The sequence below is a fragment of the Mastigoproctus giganteus genome, chromosome 11 (assembly GCF_048544385.1).
Source record: "Mastigoproctus giganteus isolate SK-2022 chromosome 11, ASM4854438v1, whole genome shotgun sequence".
In the NCBI taxonomy this organism is placed as follows: Eukaryota; Metazoa; Arthropoda; class Arachnida; order Uropygi; family Thelyphonidae; genus Mastigoproctus; species Mastigoproctus giganteus.
In genome coordinates this window covers 145097317-145119362 of record NC_143585.1, presented here as the reverse complement: position 1 = coordinate 145119362, position 22046 = coordinate 145097317, and the positions used below count along the sequence as shown (strand labels likewise).

The 22046-nt window shown below is 36.7% G+C and overlaps 1 protein-coding gene across 3 annotated transcripts in view; it reads right to left on the bottom strand.

Annotated features, from left to right (window-relative positions):
• The window catches only part of LOC150078496 (leucine-rich repeat protein soc-2 homolog), a 487454-nt gene that overhangs the window by 41222 nt on the left and 424186 nt on the right, over positions 1-22046 (bottom strand). For all 3 annotated transcript variants that reach the window (XM_090385300.1, XM_090385301.1, XM_090385302.1), the window contains one exon: positions 9134-9346. In XM_090385300.1, coding sequence (XP_090241426.1) covers positions 9134-9346 — 213 coding nt within the window. The remainder of the gene's footprint in view (positions 1-9133; positions 9347-22046) is intronic.

Below are 22046 nucleotides of genomic sequence, written 5' to 3'. Positions count from 1 at the left end.
GGTGGATTTTATGCTTTTTACAGAAATGAACACAGTTTGATTTTTATGCTAAGTAGTACTTTGTGAGACATCCACAGCTCTATTTTGTTAATTGAAATCTGAAGCTCTCTTGATAGAATTCATATTTTTACCTTGGCACGAGATCATGAGGTCGTCTGCATACTGATATAATTCAACTGTGCTTGGAATATCACAGATGATGTTTATTTTTATTAAAAATAGAGTACGACTCAAAATAGATCCCTGAGGAATGCCTTTCTCCTGTATATCGATTTTAGAAAGAACATTTAGATAACGAACCTGAAAGATTCTGCCACGGAGAAAGCTTTGAATAAACAAGGGAAGCCTACCTCGTAGTCCAAAGGTGTGAAGATCCTGTGAAATACCGAAATGCCATGTTGTACCAAAAGCCTTTTCCAAATCCAAACTTACTTACTATAACTAGGTGGTCATTTCTGATGTTTGATTCTGCTTTAGTCATCATATCAAATACAGATTTTTTCATCGAAAGCCACACTGATTTTTGTGCAGGATGTCACGTGACTCTAAAAATCAGGTAAGGCATTTGAGAAGCAATTTTTCCAGTGTTTCCCCTAAACTAATTACAGAAATCAGACGATAGTTAGCCGGATTAGAGCGAGCTTTTCCTGATTTAGGGATGGCTAATACAAGTAATATCTCCAAGAGCGAGGACAAACATTTTCTTGAAAAATTCTGTTAAGGAATATTAGTAAAGTTTGTAAAGTTGTGTGTTATTCAAGTGTTTCAGTATAATATAAAATATACCATCAGGGCCAGCCGCACTATTAGGTGCTCTGTTAAGAGACTCCTTGGATATTGTAAAATATTGATTATATGGAAGAGAGAGACTGGTGTTGAAATTTAACTTGTGCCTTTCTGCTGCCTCTCTAATTTTCTGAAATTGAACGTCATATGAATTTGCTGCTGAAGTTTTAACAAAAGTCTCAGCAAAAGCATTTGCTATGTCTTTGGGGGGGGGGGAACATAGTTCCTGTCCATTGCAGATCAATATACGAGATGATGATCAAAAAAGGAATAAGTTTGCTAACTGGTTGGTCAGTCAATAAACAAGGCCAGACATTTTATTTGTGTCTTTCTATTAGCATGGAGAGGTTATGAGCTTGTTCTGTAAAGTGTGATGAATCAGTGGGCCTGTAAGGTGGAGTCCTTATATAGTTGACATTTTCTCCTTTTTCATCCTTGGCAGATGAACTTTTCTGCCAAGGTTTCTTGCCTCATCATGCAGAGGCAGGAGGTGCCACCAAGTGGCTAGAAATTTGTGGAGTTAGTTTATTAATTTAATAATAACGGGAAAAAAAAAAGAAAAAGAAAAATGAGTTTCTTTTTTAGAAACTTTGCCAACTTCTTGTTGAAAAGAAAGGCTTACCAAATACAGAAATATAGAACAAGCACTTTATATGTCATAAATATAGAGGAACCCCATGACTTAAATAAGGGTTGCGTTCCGTGGAACGCTACGTGTCGGTATTTCCCCCATGCTTGTGCAGCGCTCGCAACTATGCTCACTGAATTGATTGAATCAAAAAAGAAATGTTCAATGAACTTGTGAATAGAATTATTTATTCAATTTTTTATCTCATGCTCAGGAAAAATGACAAAAGCGTGCAATTTAAAAAAATTTCAAAATTATAAAAATACAAAAAAAGAGAGAGCAGACAGGCATAATGTCAGTAAGTTTTACCTCTTGAGCATCATTGCCAGAATCGACGTCTTCATCTGATAAGTACACCGCTGCAGAGGTTGAGGGCTGTGGAGTTTTAGAAGCAGTCGGCCGCTCAATCTTACGAAAGAACATATTAATGGATGACGGTGGCTTTTTTATTTTCATCGTAGATTTCTTTGTAGAAAGCAAGCATATCATTCACACCTCTGTTAACTTTTAAGAATCGTCTGCTGTCATGTTCCATCTTCTCAAACCTCGCCACTGCCGATGCACTTTCATGAAATGCCATTGCCATCTGAAATTTTACATTGTCTCTTAATGTAAAATTTTTCTCATTGTCTACTGCAGACAATGCCCAAGCCTTATTAATGTTTAAGATGGTGGGGCAAATATTGTAAGATTTCCAAAAGTCCCCTAACATTAAATTTTTCTCACTTTTTACTACAGACAGCCCTTAAATGCACGAGGATTTCCAAATTGGTGCACAAGCAGTGGTATTAATCTGTAATCTCCTGCTGCATTAGCCCCAAGCAAGAGTGCAGCCCTATCTTTTGAAGCCTTAAAACCTGGCATTGTATTTTCCTCTTTGGCAATGTATGTTCAATCCGACATTTTTTCCCAATACAGAGCAGTCTCGCCAACGTTAAAAATTTGCTTCGTTGAAACTTTATCAATAATGTTTTCCAACATATCACAAAATTTCTCTGCAGCTGCAGAATCGGCACAGGCAACTTCACTGCATACTTTAACATTGTGGAAACCAGCATGATGCTTGAACCTATTAAACCACCCGTTGCTTGCCACTAACTTGGTTTGGGGTTCGCCGTGCTTGTATTTAATATCTTTATAAATACTTGTTGCTTTTGCTTGAATGGTCATTAGACTCAAGGGCACTCACTTCTCAATCTGATTTTCCATCTATATTATTAACAGCTGCTCCATCTTCGATATATAGCACCTGAACGCTGTTTTGTAATCACTATTGACTTTAAGTGCATTGATCCTTTGACATGTTCTTTTATATGTGCACTGTCCTTTAAAATAGCATTCACTGTTGAAGCAGTGAGACCTAATTCCCTTGCAATAGATGACAAACTTTGTCCTGCTTTGTACTTCTACTACTACTACTTCTTAATCATTTTTATCTTCATTTCTAAACCAATTTTGTTTCATTTCCTGACATTACTACTACTTGCACTTTTTGTTGGTCACTTTCCCTTCATCATTGTAATACGTAAATAGGAATGAAGAGAAGTTTCTGAAAATTTGTTTTTTATATGATTGAAGATTTCAGTGCAGGGGGACACATTTTGCAATAATAGTGTAAAAACCCACACTCATTGTAATACGTAAATAGGAATGAAGAGAAGTTTCTGAAAATTTGTTTTTTATATGATTGAAGATTTCAGTGCAGGGGGACACATTTTGCAATAATAGTGTAAAAACCCACACAGTTGCATTATCAGTATTATCACAAATGCAATAAGATCAAGTTTACTACCTGTTTATAATTAGATACACTAACAGAAAAGCCCAATAAACTAGAAAGTGCAAATTGTTTTTTGGTCATGACCTCCAGAAACGTGCTTTAGAAAAATATCACAAATGCATTCAAAATTGATTCTTATAATGGAACATATGATAATGATGAAAGTGTAGTGCAATTTACATTATAAATATGACCTTTTAGAGAGATAAATAGCTTAGTAATATAGTGAAATTTTCAACTTCCAAGGACTTGGAACGAATTACAAAAAAAAAAAAAAAAAAAAACACACGTTATTGGGTTCCTATTACAATATTTTCACGATACCTCCCATTTATTCCTACGGGATGCAAAATACGTTTCCACATTTTTTTTTTAAGTTTGCACTGGCTGGCAAAAACTTATGTAAAGTCGAATTTCTGTAAGTCGAGTATTACATAAGTCGGGGAGTTCCTGTAACTTGAAGCACACTGTGAATTGCTGGTACCCAGGGCCCTCATTATGTCCTTTTTTTGATATCATTCTTCTGTCATTTAGCTGTTCCATTAATTTTTGTTTTCTGTTCTTCTTCTAATGTGAGTTACATCTGGCAGCTTGGAGTGATTATTGTTATTCATTTGCAGCATTTCAAACCATGAAAAGCCGAGAGTAAGCTTAGGTTTTCAGCCCTATAATGTGTGGTCAGAAGCATTGCCACCTAGTAACGAAATGGCTGGAGAACTTGCTAGGTTAGGAATCAAAAAGAAATAAAAAGAAGACAGCTGTCCTTAAAGTAATTTTCTTTACTGTAAAGAGAAATTAGAATGCTTTATCACTAGTTTGGAGTTTGATGCTTGGGAAGCTTGTAAAATTCTTGACTCTGGATTATGTACTCATGATTTGACTACTATTGAATTTCTTGATCATGGCTTATGTATTGATGTTGGCTAATATTTATTTGAAATATTTGAGGGAAATTACTGTTTTCAGCTATGATCTGATCATATTTTGACCTCTGAAAAACCTGTGGGATTTCTAAGTCAAGTATGCTCCCGATATTTTCATCCTTATATATCTTCTGTGGATTTGTGCAAAGTTTTTCCAGGAGGTCTTGGTATGGTGGTGAGTATGGCATGAACATGACCTTAACCTGGCAGTGGTAGTTGTTCCTAACCAAATTTAAAGTTCAAAAAAAATTTTGAATTCTGCTTAAACAGTGCCAATATTTTTCTTAATAGATTGCAGTACTCATTGTATGTACTTTAAATTTTAATAAAAAGTTAGGTTAATCTTTAGAAGCAGGAACCCATTTCGAGAATTTTTTGCAATGGCGTGGTGCAATGCAGTGTTTGACAAGCATAGCTCTTCCCAACTGATAATGTGACACTTATGCAAAGAGAACTGCCTAGACTGTGACTCGCAGCCACAAGCTGATCATGTGACATCAATTACACCATGCTGGTGCTTTCCCTCCGATCTTGGTGGCAAGCAGAGAGAGAATATGGATACTTTTCTCTCCACATTTGAAGAATGATAGGGAAGTGATGCTACAATGAATGCTGAGAGAACTGTCTCGACTGCACCTTCTTTTGCAAGCTGGTCATATGATATAAATTGTGCCATGCCAGTGCTTTCTCTTGGATCTCGGTGAGAGAGAGAGAGAGAGAGAGAGAGAGAGAGAGAGAGAGAGAGAGAGAGAGAGAGAGAGAGAGAGAGAGAGAGAGAATATGGGTACCTTTTTCTACAGCTTAAAAGAATGATAGGAAAGTGGCACTCCAGCAAATGTTGAGATAACTGCCTAGACTGTGCCTTGCTTTCACAAGCTAGTATATATGACATCAATAGTGCCATATCAGTACTTTCCCTCTGATCTTGCCAACAAGCAGAGAGAGAGAGAGAGAGAGAGAGAGAGAGAGAAAATACGAGTATCTTTTCTTACACATTCGAAGAATGATAGGTAGTGGCACCACAGTGAATGCTGTCTTTCCAATGAATGCGTGCCATATTGGACAAGGTACAGTATTCTAAGAAAGCTCCATGTCCTGATGGTATTTCTCCACATGTTCTCAAAACCTGCGCTCCTGAACTTACTCCTGTTCTTTGCCGCCTTTTTTTTCACTTTCTTATTCCAAAGGTTTTTTGCTTCTGCTTGGAAATTTGCTCATACCCAGCCAGTTCCTAAAAAGGGTGACAAATCCCTGCCATCCAATTTTCGTCCCATTGCAAATACTTCTTCTCTTTCTAACATAATAGAGAAATCAATTAACTGCCAACTCTTAAACTATCTAGAAATCTTCCGTCTGATCAACGATTGCCAATATGGATTCCATCAGTGTCAATCCACTGGTGATATTCTGGCTTATGTTATCCATCTATGCACAAATTCAATGGAAAAGTTCGGTGAAACACAAGCCATTGCTCTTGACATCTCAAAGGTTTTTGATCGTGTTTGGCATAAAGGTCTTCTGTTTGTTGTTGTTATTTGGTTTCTAGGAGCATTAGCAATTAAGACCATATTGCTCCAGGGATATATGGTGGTCATTCCCTGACCTTTCTGCATCCTCCGTATTTGGTGGTCACGGGCTCGAACCCTGGTCTAATCAAGAAGCATGTGCTACGCACTGCTGTTCCTTCTCACCTGGCTACGGAGGCACCTAAAGGTCTTTTAAACAAGCTTCCATCTTATTGTTTGCCAACTGTTTTTTGTAATTGGTTATTCAGTTTTCCCTCTGACTGCTCACTGAGGGTGATGGTAGATGGCTCTTTGTCTTCTAACTTCTCCATTAATGCTGGTATCCCCCAAGGTTCAGTTCTTTCCCCCACTTTTTTCCTCTTGAATATTAATGGCCTTCTTCCATTGACTGGAAATCATATCCATAGATTTGCTGATGATAGCATTCCACTTTCTAGTTTGAGAAACCTTGACTTGCTCAATCAGCTTCTACTTCTCGAATATCTGCTACCAACTCCTTAAATGCCGATCTCCAGGTAATTCTCCAGTGGGGCAAAGACAACTTAGTTGACTTCAATCCTAAAACTCAGTCCTGTCTTATAAAAGGATTCTTCTGTTCCTTTGCTTATCTTTGTGACACTCCGATTTCTAAGCAAGATGATATCTCTCTTTTGGGGATTACCTTGACTTCTCTCTTGGCACAAGCACATTACAAATATTGCTTCCTCTGCATCCAAAAAACTTGGTTTTATTTTTTGCTTTTGGCATTACTTTTCTTCCAAACAGTTGTTCACTCTGTACAAATTGCAGGTCTGCTCAACCATGGAATAATTTTCCTACATCTGGGGCGGTGCCTCCAAAACCTCTCTCTCAGGCTTCTAGATTCCATTCAGAAGAGGGCAGTTAGGTTAACTAATGACTCATCTCTAACAGAGTCTCTCCTCTCTCTGTCTCATAGATGCACTGTTTCTGCTGCATGCCTTTTCTACAGATACTTCCATGGGCACGGTTCTTCTGAATTAGCTTCTATAATTCACGCTCTCTCTTTCAAAACAGTCCACCACCAGCCAACATCCATTTATTGTCCAACTTCAAACTCACAGAACCAACTTTTCTTCTTCCTCATTTATTCATTCAACTGCCATTTTCTGGAACAACCTTTCTTCATACGTATTTCCTGAAAATTACTGTCTACAGAAGTTCAAGTCTAATGTCAACAAATACCTTTTTTCGTCTTCTCAACCTCCAACCCATGCATGGTACTAAGTACTATAGGTTCTGATACCTCTCGTGTTTGGGGTTTCCATAAAAAAAAAAAAAAAAAAAAAAAATCTGAAGATGCGAAGAAAGGTTGATCGGCAGGATAACATCCTTAAGATTAAAACACATACACCTAAGATACAAACACGGAAGGGGTACCCACTGTAAAGATTATAACACACTAATGCAAAGGGGTTACAGTATGCAAAATAGAATGAATACATGTATCTCATTTCACCACCATTTTTTAATCCTTTTCCATCGGTGGGTAAAAGGTCCCAATGGTAGAAATAAATTGTTTGCTTATGTCCGTAGAAGTGTTTCTCGATTGAACGGTTTATGAGTGTAGTTTTTGATCTCTTACCGGTATGGTGTCCTATGTGTTGTTGAGATTGATGAAGGCAAGTTTGCTTCACTTCAGCGATCGTGAAACTGGAGAAAACACCAACAGTATTGAGGGATGGTGAAGTGCTATGAAAAGACAAGTGCCAGCAGGCAGGAAACCAATTCAATGCGAATCTAGTGGAATTTATTTGGCAAAGGAGACACACATATCTACATAAGCAAACAATTTATTTCTGCCAATGGGACTGTTTACCCACCAACAGAAAAGGATTGATAAACGGCCAGCAAAATGAGGTGCATGTATTCATTCTATTTCTCCGCAGGTATCTCCTCTGTAATTTTAATTTTAGTGTGTGTTTTAATCTTAAGAATGTTATCCCATCTGTCAATCCTTCTTTGCATCTTCAGAATACAGTATGGTTTGTTGGTGCAATCAATCACATGGCATGCTGGCATGCAGTTGTTGGTAAGACAGCATTTAGTGAACCACCACTTCCCTATCATTCTTTGAATGTATAAAAAAGGTACCCATATTCTCTCTGTCTCTCTGCTTGTTGCTGAGATCAGAGGGAATGCACTGGCACAGTGTGATTGATGTCACATGACTAGCTTGTGAAGGCAGGGTGCAGTCTAGGTAGTTCTCTTAGTATAAGTGCCATGTGATCACATGATGGAATGGGAGGAGCTACACTTGTCAAGCACTGCATCATGCCATGCTTGTGCAAAATTCATTGAAGTGGTACCCGCTTGTAAAGATTAATGAAAAATTAAAAATTTTAAATCATGCCTTTTATTTTCAAAATAAAAAATAATAATAAAATAAATTCTACTGAAATTTACAAAAACATATTAAACATAAAAGAGAAACACCAGTCTCTTATATTCCTCCATTTTCCCATTTAAAAGACTATTAAGAGTGTGAAATTTCAAACATGTACATATATATCTGCTGTGTGTGTGTGTGCGTGCGTGCGTGCGTGCGTGCGTGCGATTAAAAAAAAACAAAACAAAAAACTATTATATATATTTGATACTATTAGCTACTTCTGTTTTCAGGTTTATGCATCATATTTTCCACAGTGTCATCTTGAAAGAATATCAGATTTCATATTATCATTTTTAATAACAATCTGCTACATCTAAAAACAATTAGAGATTTATTGAACCAGCCAGAGAAGAAAATCAAGTAACCTGAAAGTAAATCAACATAGTGCCTGTGTTTGTCCAGTACCATGTTACTTCAAAAGCATAAAGCATAAAAGCTGCAAATACAGTTACAGGTCATTTAACAGGTTCTTGCATGCAGTTTCTGAATGAAAACAAAAAAAAAAAATCAGTTTAGAAACTATTGCAGTAAAAGTTTGATTACATTTAGGAAGGTAGAAAAAAATGGAGAGTTTTAATCATGGATTAATAGTTAATGCAGAATGTTTATTTTCTAGAGTTAACTGTCAAGTGACCAACCACGACTTACTAGGCTAAATGATTTTTACCTAATCTCTAAAATATATCACTTGTAGTTACTTGAATTACTATAACTTAATTGAGAATTAAATTAATTTACCAAAATGAATTGAGGCTAAATTTTGTTCATTAGTCCTTTGCTTGTTTGTTTTTTGTTTAACATTTAGTTGTCTGATTTTATAATAATATTATAACATAAAAATATAACCATTTACAATGGTATCCGAGTATTACTCCTTTTTTGGGACTCCAGTAGCTACCTTTGCATCAGCTGGTTGTGATAATATTCTTCCTGCCTAATTCTGTAACTGGGCCTGGAGTGAGGTAATGGAGGGTTTCTAATAGTTTTGTTATGATACTCAGTTATAAATAAATGTGAAAAACTGTGATCTGAAATAGAAAAAGGGTTTAAAGAAATTTTAATACTTAAAAACTTTTTTACCTATTTCATTTGGTAAACTTTCTAATTTATTTTCTTCTAGATCTAAAACTCTTAACCTTCTTAGATTTCCAATGGTTGCAGGAATTCTTTTGAGCAAGTTGTTGCTGAGTGTGAGAACTTCAAGTGACTGAAGGTACTGAATATCATCTGGAATTTTACTAAGCTGATTTGTACCTAAATTTAATTCTACCATATTTGTCCACGTACCAATATCTAAAAAATAATAAAACTGAAAATTAAAATTTTATATATATATATATATATATATATATATAATGCATAAATAGGAAATAAGAAGAAAATACAGAAATTGTACCTGAGTGCGCAAGGCTGCAACACAGGATACAAATGTATATAGATGAAATCAGAATGAATTAATAGAAAAATACATAAAGATGGAACAGTATAGAACACAAGGTGCCGAGTCTAATAGAAGAAGAAAAGAATGAGAAATAAAAAGAGAAAGAATTTTAAGAAACTAAAAAAAAAAAAAAATATATATATATAAAATTATCTGAAATTAAAGGCTGAATCAATGAGCCAATTAAACGTAGAGAAGCTGAAAGCGAAATGTATGTGTATGTATATATTGCTTCGGCCGCACTTGGAACGTTAGTTCATCTTCGCCTTGTTTCACTCTACAGATACAGTGCTTTGTCAAAGGCCAGGAAAAAAAAAAAAAAAAAACATAGAATATACATAGTAACTAATCGAGAACATTTGACTAATTAGTATAAACAAACTTATAAGCAACAAGCTATTTTGTCTAGACATAAACAATGGACACAAAAGGTAATAATACATAATGGTAGAGCGCCAAGATTTGAGGACCATATAAATTTACAATTCAGATACTCAAATCATGTGTACATACACCAATGCAAGATAACAGACAGCAAAGGGGCCAATTATCATAAATGTTAACAAGATTCAGTATCATCCCAGAAGGGCATTATAAGATTAGTTGGCCTCAGTGTAGTTTCCTATGCTAAACTCTTAATAGACAGCTACTGTAAATCTATACAGCTACATAAATATTGACCTTGTACCCGTGGAACAAAACATGTTCCACAGGCTTACATCTCATAAAAGTCCTCAGAATTTTGGAGGACATACTATGAAAACCATTATTGAACAAAACACACACGTATATCACATATAATACATATACAAGACTAAGTATATACACAGTCGTTAGTTTGTTGGTTGTTGGATTTTTTTGGCACAAAAGCAATTTTAGCCATATTGCGCCTATCTATTAGTATTATGTGACAATGACATTGACGTTTCTTAATTATGGTTTATATCTGGCTAAAATATCCTATTAGTTTTAAATAAGTAAATATATTTTCAATGTTGGAGGTATCGCCCTAGGATTTGTGATAAAGTCAGGGAATCCTGAATATTTATAGGGAGATGGAAGGCTGATTGTCGTGCCATGTGATATTGTGGACATTCTATAAGGAAATGTTTTACAGTGAAGACATTCTGGAGGATTTGCTTTTGTGAGTAAGTACAAGTGTGTGAGATGTGTATATCCAATGCGCAGTCTGGTTAAAATGACTTCTTCGTGCCGATTCTTATGAAGACTCGAATTCCACGGCTGAAGTTCATGTTTTATTTGAAACAGTTTATTGTTTGGTTCATTTTGCCACATTTGTGACCACTGAGTGTGGTGAATCTGAATTTTTTGATAGGTCTGTAATCGGAATGTGGAACTTTGTAAAGCCTTAGGTTTGTATTTGTAGGATTCTTTGCTGCTCGATCAGCACTTTTATTACCTTCAATGCCTGCATGTCCTGGTATCCAACAGAAATTTACTTGCCTTCTTTTGCTTTTGAGCTTAACAAGATGAGTTTGTATCTGGTAAAGAATGGGAAGTGATGGAGTCTGCTTTTGTTGGAGAGCATGCATTGCACTCAATGAATCTGCATATATGAGATGTTCCAGAAGAGGAGAGGATGCAATGTATTTTAAGGCCATTAGTAGGGTGAATAGCTGAGCAGAATAGCTACTGCATTGGTTGGAGTTTGTATAAGATGAGCTTGTATCTGGTAAAGAATGGGAAGTGATGGAGTCTGCTTTTGTTGGAGAGAATGTATTGCACTCAATGAATCTGTGTATACGAGATGTTTCAGAAGAGGAGAGGATGCAATGTATTTTAAGGCCATTAGTAGGGCGAATAGCTGAGCAGACTAGCTACTGCATTGGTTTGGGAGTTGCTGTGAGATAACAGTGTGTGGAAGGACCGACTTGGGTATCTGTTTTAGAGCTGTCTGTATATATTTTAAGATTTTCAGAGAACTGTGATGAGTGGGCTGCATGCATCTGTTTTATGTTGACATTTTCCAGAGTGCTTTTTCCCCGCTGTTGAAAATAAGTGTCACAGTTAGGCATGAAAGTGTGACATGGTGGAATACTTATGCTATTATCCTCATGTACGTTGTCAAAGCTTAGGCCCATTTTGAAACTATTTCTTTTAGTCGTATTCCAGCTGGTTTATTGCTGTAGAGGATCTCCCACTGTGGACTGAAGAGATACTGCCAAGTAGGATGATGAGGAAGACTTTGGATTTTAATAGCATAGTTTAATAGCAGCATTTGCCTACAGAGATATAGTGAAAGCTCATGGGTCTCTACATATAAGCTCTGTACAGGCGATGTTCTGTATGCCCCTAAGAAAATTCATAAGGCACTGTGATGTATGGAATCAAGCCATTTGATGTCTACACGAGCTATACACAGGGGCTCCATAGTCGAGTGTTGATCTGATTATAGCACGGTATAGGTGAAGTAGTGTGAACGGATCAGCTCCCCACTTCATTGCAAAAAGAACTCTGAGAATATTTAGTTTTTTTTTTGACAGGTTGTTCGGAGGCATTTGATATGTTCCAAAAAGTTAAGTTTTTTATCGAGAATCAGGCCAAGGAAACGTATACTATTTGCTAGAGGTATCAGCTGGTTTTCTAGTCTTATTTCTGGATCTGGGTGCATTTTTCGCTTTCTTTTACAGAAATATGTAGCCATTGTTTTTTGTTGTGATATTCTGTAGCCATTGTTTTTAGTCCACAATTCTATTTTTTTCACTGCACTTTGTAATTGCCTTTCAATCATGTCCATGTTTTGTGAATGGCACGAAATAGTAACATCATCTGCATAAAGGAATATTTCAACTGTTTTTGGCAGGTCTTTTGTAATAGAATTTATTTTGATTGCAAACAAAGTTGCACTCAGCACTGAACCCTGAGGAACTCCTTCTTCCTGAGTATATGTTTGTGACAGACTGCTTTGATATTTTACTTGGAAGGTTCTGAGCTCCAGAAATTTTTTTATCAAGATTGGTAAGTGGCCACACAAACCAATGTTGTGGAGGTCATTTGGAATGCCATATCGCCAGATGGTGTCAAAGGCTTTTTCTATGTTGAGACTGATCATAATTAGATGCTCATTCCTTAGAAAAGTATTGCAGATATTTGCCTCTGCTTTTATCATGGGGTCCAGAGATGATCTATTTTTACGAAAGCTGTATTGATTTATGTTAAGTACATTATATGTTTCCAAGAACCAGTTTAATTGGTTGTTCACCATTTTCTCAAGGGGCTTCCCAAGGGAACTTGTTAGAGCTATTGGTCGATAATTTGTGGGGATTGTATGATGTTTGCCAGGTTTAGGAAAGGCAATTACAAGGGAGTGACGTCAGGAGTTTGGATAGTAGTTTTCCATATAAATTCTATTGTATAGTATAAGTAATGCCTTTAGAGAGATTTTTGATTAAGTTGTTGGATCATTTCATAGTGAATGCCATCAGGTCCTGCTGCACTCTTCCTAGACTTAGCCAGAGTTTTTTGCAATTCTTCTATGTTGAAAGGCTGGTTATATGGGAATTGTTGGCTGGTATTAAAGTTTAGTCTGTATTTTTCAGCTACAGTTTTTGTTTTCTGAAAGGATGGGATATATGCCAATACTGCTGATATATTTGCAAAAGTAGTTGCAAGTATGTTTGCAATTTCCTTGGAGTTAATTGCAAACATACAATCTCCTGTCCATTCCAGACTATTAGTGGAGTTGGAACAGAAAGAAATTTCCCATTAAGTTTTCTGATTTTGTTCCATATAACACAGGTATTTGTATTTTTGTTAATTGTGGAGGAAAAATGTATCCGTCATTCCTTTCTACTTCTATGCTGGATATATCTGGCTCTGGCTCTAGCTTTTTTAAAATTTATGAGGCTGATGGAGATGGGATACTTTTGGAAGAGATTCCAAGCCTTATTTTTCTCTCTCTTGGCTATACTGTATTCTTTATTCCACCAGGCTGTGGCATGTTTATGATATTTTCCCGATGACCGAGGTATTGTAGCTTCAACTGCTATTAAAATTTGGTTTGTGACATGAGCTACAGCATTGTCTATAGGCTGAGTGGTGATTAGTTGTTCATCTATTGCTGCAATTGTTTTATTATATTTTGTCCATTCAGCTTTATGGAATCTCCATCTTTTTTTGGCCATCATGATGTGTAAGGTCATTTGTTAATATTTTGCAGACCACAGGGAAATGGTTGCTATTAAGAGGATTAGTCAAGATTGTTCATTCAATCAGTGGACATTCAATTCAATAGGACAGGTGAACATATGGAAATGTCAATTGCAGAGGCTGTTCCAGTGGGCAAGTTGATGTATGTCTCAACTCCAGTATTAAGGAGTGAGAGATTTTGCTCTTCCAATAATTTTTCAATCAATTTACCATTTTGTCTTGGTGGCGAGATCCCCACTCCATTTAAATCTCCCATGATACAGACCGGAGATGGTAGCTAGGTTAGTAATGCTTCTAGATATGAATATGCATATTCTTGATTTGGGGGAAGGTAAAGTGAGAATGTAAACTGGATTGAGACTCTTACTGCAACTGCTTCCAAAGATGTTTGTAGTTGGAGGCATTTACATGGAATTCTGAAGTCGATTAAAATTGCCACTCCACTGGAAGGGAATCAGTCTTGTCTAGGTACTGTAACAGTTCACTGCTGTGTTTACTTGTGGAGTTAGGTTAGTTTCTTGAAGGCAGACACCTACCAGATGATATTTATCAATTAGGTCGCGAATGTCATCAGTGTTACTGCGGAAACCTCGACAATTCCATTGTATTATTGTGCGCGTTATATTGGCTTTGTATTCGTATCTGTCTTTTTACGAATAGGGGTCTGCTTGGATCACTCAGGTTTCTTCTCTTTTCTGGGGAAAAATGGACGAACTTACATCTCTTCCTCGGTATGTATCTAAGATTGGTTCCTCTGAGACTTCTTTTTAATATGTATCCATATGATCATGGACAGAGAGTTTGCAATCTGTATATATATCTTTAGTATTTATGGTTGGCTGTGATGTGGAAGACATGTTTGGTGGAATTGTAACAGGTGTATTGATGGCTTGATTGGAAGTTGGTGTTGAGAATGATTTTGCTGATGGAGCTAGGATTGAGCAAGCCCAATCAGATATAGAGATGTTGGGCGGAACTGTAACATTAGTTTGAACGGCAGTGGTAGTGGTGGTAACAGCAGTTATCTGTTTATGCTGTTGGACAGTTGCTGCTTATGAGCGTGTTACTGTAATTGGTGATATTTATTTCTTTGCTTAAGATAGGAAACTTTATGCTCGGTTTTGTACTTCTGAATCATTTTTTCTTTTTTCCATGTTTCACAGTCTTTGGGGTAAGCGGAATGATTGCCTCTACAGTGTGGACACTGTAAAGATTGTGCAGAACATTCAGTATGGATGCGATCTTTAGATCCACATGAAGCACATACAGCAGTCCTTCGACATACTGCCTGTGAACGCCCAAATTTCTGACATTTATAGAATCTGATAGGGCTCTGTATATACGGTCGGACATGACAGTTCAAATATCCAGCCTTTACAGAAGTTGGTGGATTTGGCAAGTTGAACGTTAGTATGATGTTTCTGGTTGGAAGTAATGAATCATCCTTTTTAATTAGGATTCTCTTAACCTGAATAACATTTTGGTCTGAGAGTTCTTGTTTAATTTCTTCCTCAGATACATACAGAAGATCCCATTCTGTTATAACTCCTTTTAAGTAGTTTAAGGTGGCACGAGGTGACACTTCTATGGGAGTTCCTCCAACTGTTTTCAATTTAAGTAACTTGTCACAGTGCTTGGGTTGTGTTGTTTCAACAAGCAGGTCACCTGATTTTAGTCTGCAAACCATTTTTGGTGAGCCAGCAGCATTCTCTAAACATTTCTGGATCAGAAAAGGAGAAAGCTTGCTGACTGGCTGGTCAGTCAAGGAATGTATTATAAGGAAGTGAGGCCAGATATTCTGGTCTGTATCCTTCTTTTGTCTCAGCATAGGAAGGGTTGTGATCTTCCTGCTCTCTAGAATGTGATGGGGTATTGATCCTGCAAGAGTCAGTATTGGTATAGTCCATCTTTGCTCCTTTCAGCCCTTGGCAGATTAACTTTTCTGCTAAGGTTTCCGGCCCCTCCATGGGGAGGCTTTTTTTTTTTTTTTTTTTGTTGGCGCTTCTGTGGCCATAATGCACCTCCCAAGGTTTTTGCACTACTTTGATCCAAGCCCGAGGCGGGAATCGAACCCGCGACCTTTGGGTTGCCAGGCAGGCACTTTACCTACCCGGCTAGCCCGGTCGACCCATGGTGAGGCAGGAGCAGTGCCTAGTGTGACCAAGTGAAAAGTAGTAGGGGTTAGAAATAAACTATGAGAAATAAAGCAAGGTGGCTTTCCTTCCTTGCTCTGTGCAGATACTTTTGTTACAAGAGCTGTTATGAAATAAATAGATTTCTTAATGACAGGAACTTAAAAGAACTGTAAACTGCTTTTTGGAAATCACATTGGAATCACAGAGAAATCACTCGGTCACAATCGCTTGGCACCCAGGGCCATACACAGTCGTACATGTAATATATACAAGAGAGGGGAACATCATGTGAGTAGGGGCCACAGGATAGTTTGTGCACTATACACTAAGTAGATCGCTAAGTCTATATAGATACATAAATTTTTTTCTGTAGCCATGGAGCCAAGCCGAGGTCTATCTTGACAGTGTATTTTATGGTAGGAGATTGTCCCTCCTCAGAAGATAGGGAGAGTGGTACAGAAGGACTCATTCCAAGTGTAGTAGTTGTTGTTGTTGTGCAGCCCAAGTTTGCACTGTTTGAGGTGATGCACTGATTTCTGTTGATGAAGTAGATCGATGGTTGATGAAGCCACAGTTGTTGTAGGTACAGTTGAAGTGTAGTTGTTGTTGAAGTGTCCACGAGAGCAGAAGTTGCACTATTTAATTCAGAAGTTAAGAGATAGTCTTCTAGCAAAGACATCATGGGCAAACAGTTGGAGAGCTTGAAAAGTGCCGACTGGGCTAGCCAGGTGGGTAAAGTGCCTACCTGGCAACCCAAAGGTTGTAGGTTCGAATACCGCCTCGGGCTTGGATCAGAGTAAAATGCAAAAAATAACTCTGGGAGGTGCATTATGGCCACAGAAGCTGATGCGCCAACAACTAACAAAAAAAAAAAAAAGCTTGAAAAGCATTAACGTTCTGAACTAAGAGAGACTCTTGACTGGGAGAGAAATTTTCAATTGACTTAGATAAACCATCTCTTATGTCGTGCAGTTGACATAGAGGACGTGTTTCCAATTTTCAATTCTGTCACAAGCACAGAGATCAGTTTGGGATAACCTAAATTTGTATAATTTCTCATTTAGTGATCCATGTCCTGTTAATAAATAAGAAGTGCACAGATCCATAAAGAACCAGGTTTTAATTTTCGTGCTCGACATGAAGGTAACGTCAGGAAAAAATTCTTTAGTGACAGTACCCAGAGAAGTGGTATCTCAATGTGTTTGCTATGTATTTAAAAGTTCGTTCCAACACTTAGCTTTTTCATGCTTAACATCTGTTTGAAGATCTATGGTGATATTCAAAAATTCAGTTGGAATCTGTCTCTTAATGCGAAAGCAGAGGGCTATATATATTAGGTGTAGGTTGAAGGGCACGTGCCAGTGATAACTTGTAACGCAGGTGTAGATATAGTTCTGCATACTTTTAGCATACTAAGGAGCATAGTTCTCTGTAAACTAGCTAGTTTTGCTTGAAATTTAACTAATTTTGCCCTGTGGAACCATGTGCGAGCAGCACAATTGCTATAGGGAGGAAGACAGCATTGTAATAAACCTATATGGTCCGACACGAGAGACCCCAGTCAGTTCTCAAGACCTTCATGATGGCACCAATTAAGTTTTTAATTTTAGCAGTTACATGATTAAGATGTGAGAAAAATGTAGTCTACAGTCCACAATCACACCCAAATATTTGGTTTTCGTGACAATTAGGAGTCGAACATTGTTAACTTTGACTTGTGGTGGGCGTTGAATATTTAATTTGGAGCCAAAAATCATCATTTTAGTCTTCAAAGCACTGATGGATAGCTTTTTTTGTCTAGAGTCCAACCATAAAGATTTGCAAAAAGAACAGCATTAGCAGAGACTTTGATAGCTGCACGAGAGTGACCACTGATCAAAATGGTTACATCACTGGCATAGGCAATTATTTTGGTGTTGTCAAAAGATCTGGAAATCCATTCCTGAAGGATAGTGTTCCAGATGAGGGGGCCCGGGGGTGTCCCCAGGGGACCCCTGGGGACACCCCCGATACACCTGCCTGGAGACCTGACAGAATTTTGATTTTACGAGCACATGCTGGTTGTTGAAATAACTTCTGAACAAAAGATAAAGTTGTTGAGGACAGTGGCTGGTGCGGAGATGTTCGAGGGTGCTTTCCCACCAGAGGGAATCAAAAGTGCCCTTAAAGTCGATAAAAATAGCAGGAGTGTATTTAGATGTTGAATTTTCAATATGAGAGGTAAATTCAACCAGGGCATCCTCACAGGACCTGCCTGCCGTAAAACATTGATTGGATGTCAGTAAATTCTGTGACTGTAGGTTATTCATAAGGCGCAAAGCCATGAGCCGTTCTAACAGTTCCCCCAGATTTGTCAGAAGGTTTGTTTGTTTGTTTGTTATTTGGATTTTAGGAGCATTATCAACTAAGGCCATATTGCTCCAGGATATGCGGTGGTCATTCCCTGACCTTTCCGCATCCTCCGTATTTGGTGGTGACGGGCTCGAACCCCGGTCTAATCAAGAAGCATGTGCTACGTACTGCTGCTCCTTCTCACCTGGCTACGGAGGTGCCAGCTTTGTCAGAAGGTGATAGGTCTATAGGACTTTGGTTCCAAAGCTGGTTTGTCAGTTTTTTTTAAATAAGTTTTAGTAATGCTGTTTTCCATATGTCTGGGAAGAGACCCTCTTGCAAACATTTATTATAAAGATTAATCAGTACTAGTGGTCTTAGTTTAATAATCCTTAAAACAAAGGTTTTCTACTAGACCCAGACCTGGACACTTTTTAGTATTGATTTTATTTGTGACAGTTTCAAATTCCACAAAAGTAAATGGAGAAGTCTCTGTTAGATTTATATTCAGAGTTGGCAGAACAAGCATTTGAGTGAGCTTATGTGTCAGTTGAAGGGTCATCAATTGGGAATAATCTGTCCAAAATAGTGTTAACAGAGTCTGACCAGTCAGATGTCTCAACAGAATTGTTGACCACAGTACCTTCTAATGAAGAGGTCTTGTTCCTTGAGATTTTGTAGGGAAGGTCCCACAGGTTTGTGTTGCCAGAGCTGTTGACGAAATTCATCCAAGTCTCTCGTTTTCAAGAAGCTTTTACGTATCTTTTTTTTAAGAGATGTATATAGTGAGTGAAAATGCTCTGCATCAGCAGAAGGCCAATGCCGATGTCATTGGTATCTTCGATGGGCCTGATGGACAGATTTTCTAAGTGTTGTGAGTTCTTGGGACTACAACGAACACATTTTGAAATTGATCTTTTTTCCCCTTGAAGACTTGTATGAGGCTTTAATAATCACACTTTGGATTGCAATAGCAGTTTCATTAGCAGAAAAGTCCTGAAAAATATCTGTATCTTTCTCAGGAAAATCCATGCAGATTTAAATATCAAAGGATTGCCAGTTAATATTTTTTGTTGAAAACTTCTGTTGTGGTTGAGTCTAAAAAGTTCTGGTTGAGGAGTATAATTTTTGCCGGAAGTACTGGAGAGAAAAAGATTTTTCCAACCAGGAAAAATGGTCCAATTAGATATGTTAGCACTGAAATTATAAGTAGTCAGGGTCACATTGATATTTGACTCCCCTGAATAACTTGAAAACGCAGTAAATTGTTGTGGTCTGTTAACAATAGATAAGTTATGATTAATTATGAACTCTTCCAGAAGTTGGCCTCTTGTATCAGAGCTAGTACTAAACCACATACTAGATTTAGCATTTACATCAGATGTGATTATGATATTTGTAGGTCCCAAGAAGTTTAATGCAGATTCCAGGTAATATATAGACAGAAGGTAAAAAGTTAGGGTTTGATAGGTAACTAAAACACAAGTTGCTAGTTGATTGCAGAGTCCGTAGATAACAGTTATATCTAGATTTCCATTTAAAAGTTTTAGTGTCTTGTACTGGTTGAATTATTCTGGTGGAGAGGGAAAATCCCTTTATTTTTGAAGTTTGGCCTAAGTGAACCTTTCCATAGGCCGAAAGGGAAAGCTGCGCCTGCTAAAAAAAAAAAAATTCTGAGGTTCCCTGAGAGAGAGAGAGAGAGAGAGAGGTAGAAGGGCATCACCAAGAAAGAGAAGAATGATGATATCCAGCTCATGACCCGGGGCTTGGCACATCTAGGGTCCTGAGCTGGATATCATCATTCTTCTCTTTCTTGGTGATTCCCTTCTACTTCTGACTCTCTCTCAGGGTAACTCAGAATTTTTTTTTGGCTTCCTTGCACCATATAGATAATAATAATAATTATTATGCCTTGTGCATTTAGTCTTCAAAATAATTAAGTTAAGGAAATTAAATTAGAGTATAAATGAATTAAAGAAAAAAAATGATAATGAATACCTTGAATTCATGTATATACCTTAAATATATACTGTATATGTTAAAAGGATAGTATTAATTTTGCATGTCAAAGATGAGGAGAGGTAAATTTTGACTGAAAATTTTAGGAAAGATGTAAATTTAGTGTAACAGGCAAAGTTTTAGAAATGGGAAATAAAACAGAGTGCAGGAAGGAAAAAGTAATAAAAATAAAAGAGGCGAAAATAGCAAAGAAGGAAAGTAAGAATGTCCAAATCGCCCTTGTATTACACTAACAGCTCAACGGACAGAAAAAATGAAGGATAAAAGCCAAAAAAAAAAAAAAAAAAAAAAAAAGAGTTTAAAAGACAGTAGGTAAGCTGAGTATGTACATACCCAACCTCTTAGAGAGGGCCTTGACTGAGAGAGCATTAGTCAAAGGAGAAACTAATACCACATGCCTGTGATACGTTTTGGAATGTCAAAAAAAATGGCCAAATATAAAAATATAGAAGAAAATAAATAAATAAGAATGAATTCAATAAAGTAGAAATTATGAATATCAGAAAACAAATAAATACCTGAAATTCATTAAATTAATTCATGTCATCAAGATAGGCATAAATGGGATATAAACAGAAGCAAGGAGCTATGACAACTGTGGAGTTGCTCAGAGAAGAAGAACAGTATATAAAGTATAATGCAGACTGAATAGAGAGCTGCGTAAAAGAAAGAACTAGTGCCCTCTATAGCTGTTATTACTGTAACATAGAAATAAGCCAAGCTATCGAATAAAAAATAAGCCTGTTAAGACTGAAATACATTTTAAAAAATGAATGTGAAAGGCTGTTATGGCGAAAAAGCAACCTGGAGAAAAGAGAAAGAGCAACATAATCTTTCTCTTTTCTCCAAAATGTATTCTGATCTTATGGGCTTATTTTTTATTCAATAGCTCTGCTCATTTCTATGTTACACTAATAACTTTGTTGCTCACTAATAATTTAATCATATATTTTTTTCTTTCCCTTTCAGCTTCCCTATGTTTAAATTTGCTCATTGATTTCAGATAATTTTTTTTTTTTTTTTTTTTTTAGGTTATTAAAATTCTTTCTCTTTTTATTTCTCATTCTTTTCTTTTTCTTACTTTTCTTCTATTAGCCTTGGAACCTTGTGCTCTGTACTGCTCCATCTTTATGTATTTTTCTATTAATTCATTCTGATTTTACACACACACACTGTTTTGACTATTGTATGTTTATGTTAATTTAAATAAATTAAGTACACTTCTTTCCTTCCTTTTTTAAACATAGACAATGTTAACCATCAGTTCATATTACAAATGTTTAAGTTCCCTTATTTTAAGCCAGAGATTCCTGATGACATTAAGAAATAATATATAAAATTATGCATGATTAATATGTAATAAAGTTAAAATTCTATTGTATGCGGTTTATCCCAAAAAAAAACATGGTATTATACTGTTTTCAACATGTGAAGGCTAAAGATTGAACCACGGACAAAATGCTGGATCACTTTGCACACACTGTGATTTTGAGCATGTTATTATTACTGAGTATCAGCCTTGCAAACAAAGCTTTTCAGATGGAAAAATTTTTGTTATGATTTCCAATTTAGATGGAAAGTATTCTAAAAATTTGCGATGCCCATGCATCATATATGTTATTTCAATATTCAGTAAATTATTTGAGGCATTAAGGTAAAGGAAAAAAAAAAAAAAAGAAAGTGGCACGTGTGCCGAGCGAGCACCTGCAGTAGATGGTTTTACGTGAAACAACCTCTGCATTTCTTTTAGGTATTATGATTTGTATATATTGATTATGAAATAAAAGCTTTTGTATTGTAAATATATTATTGATCATTCACAAATTTTCATAATTTAAATGAATTTGTGAAAACTAAAGTAAGGGATGTATACTTCCGATTGTTGTTGAAATTCAAG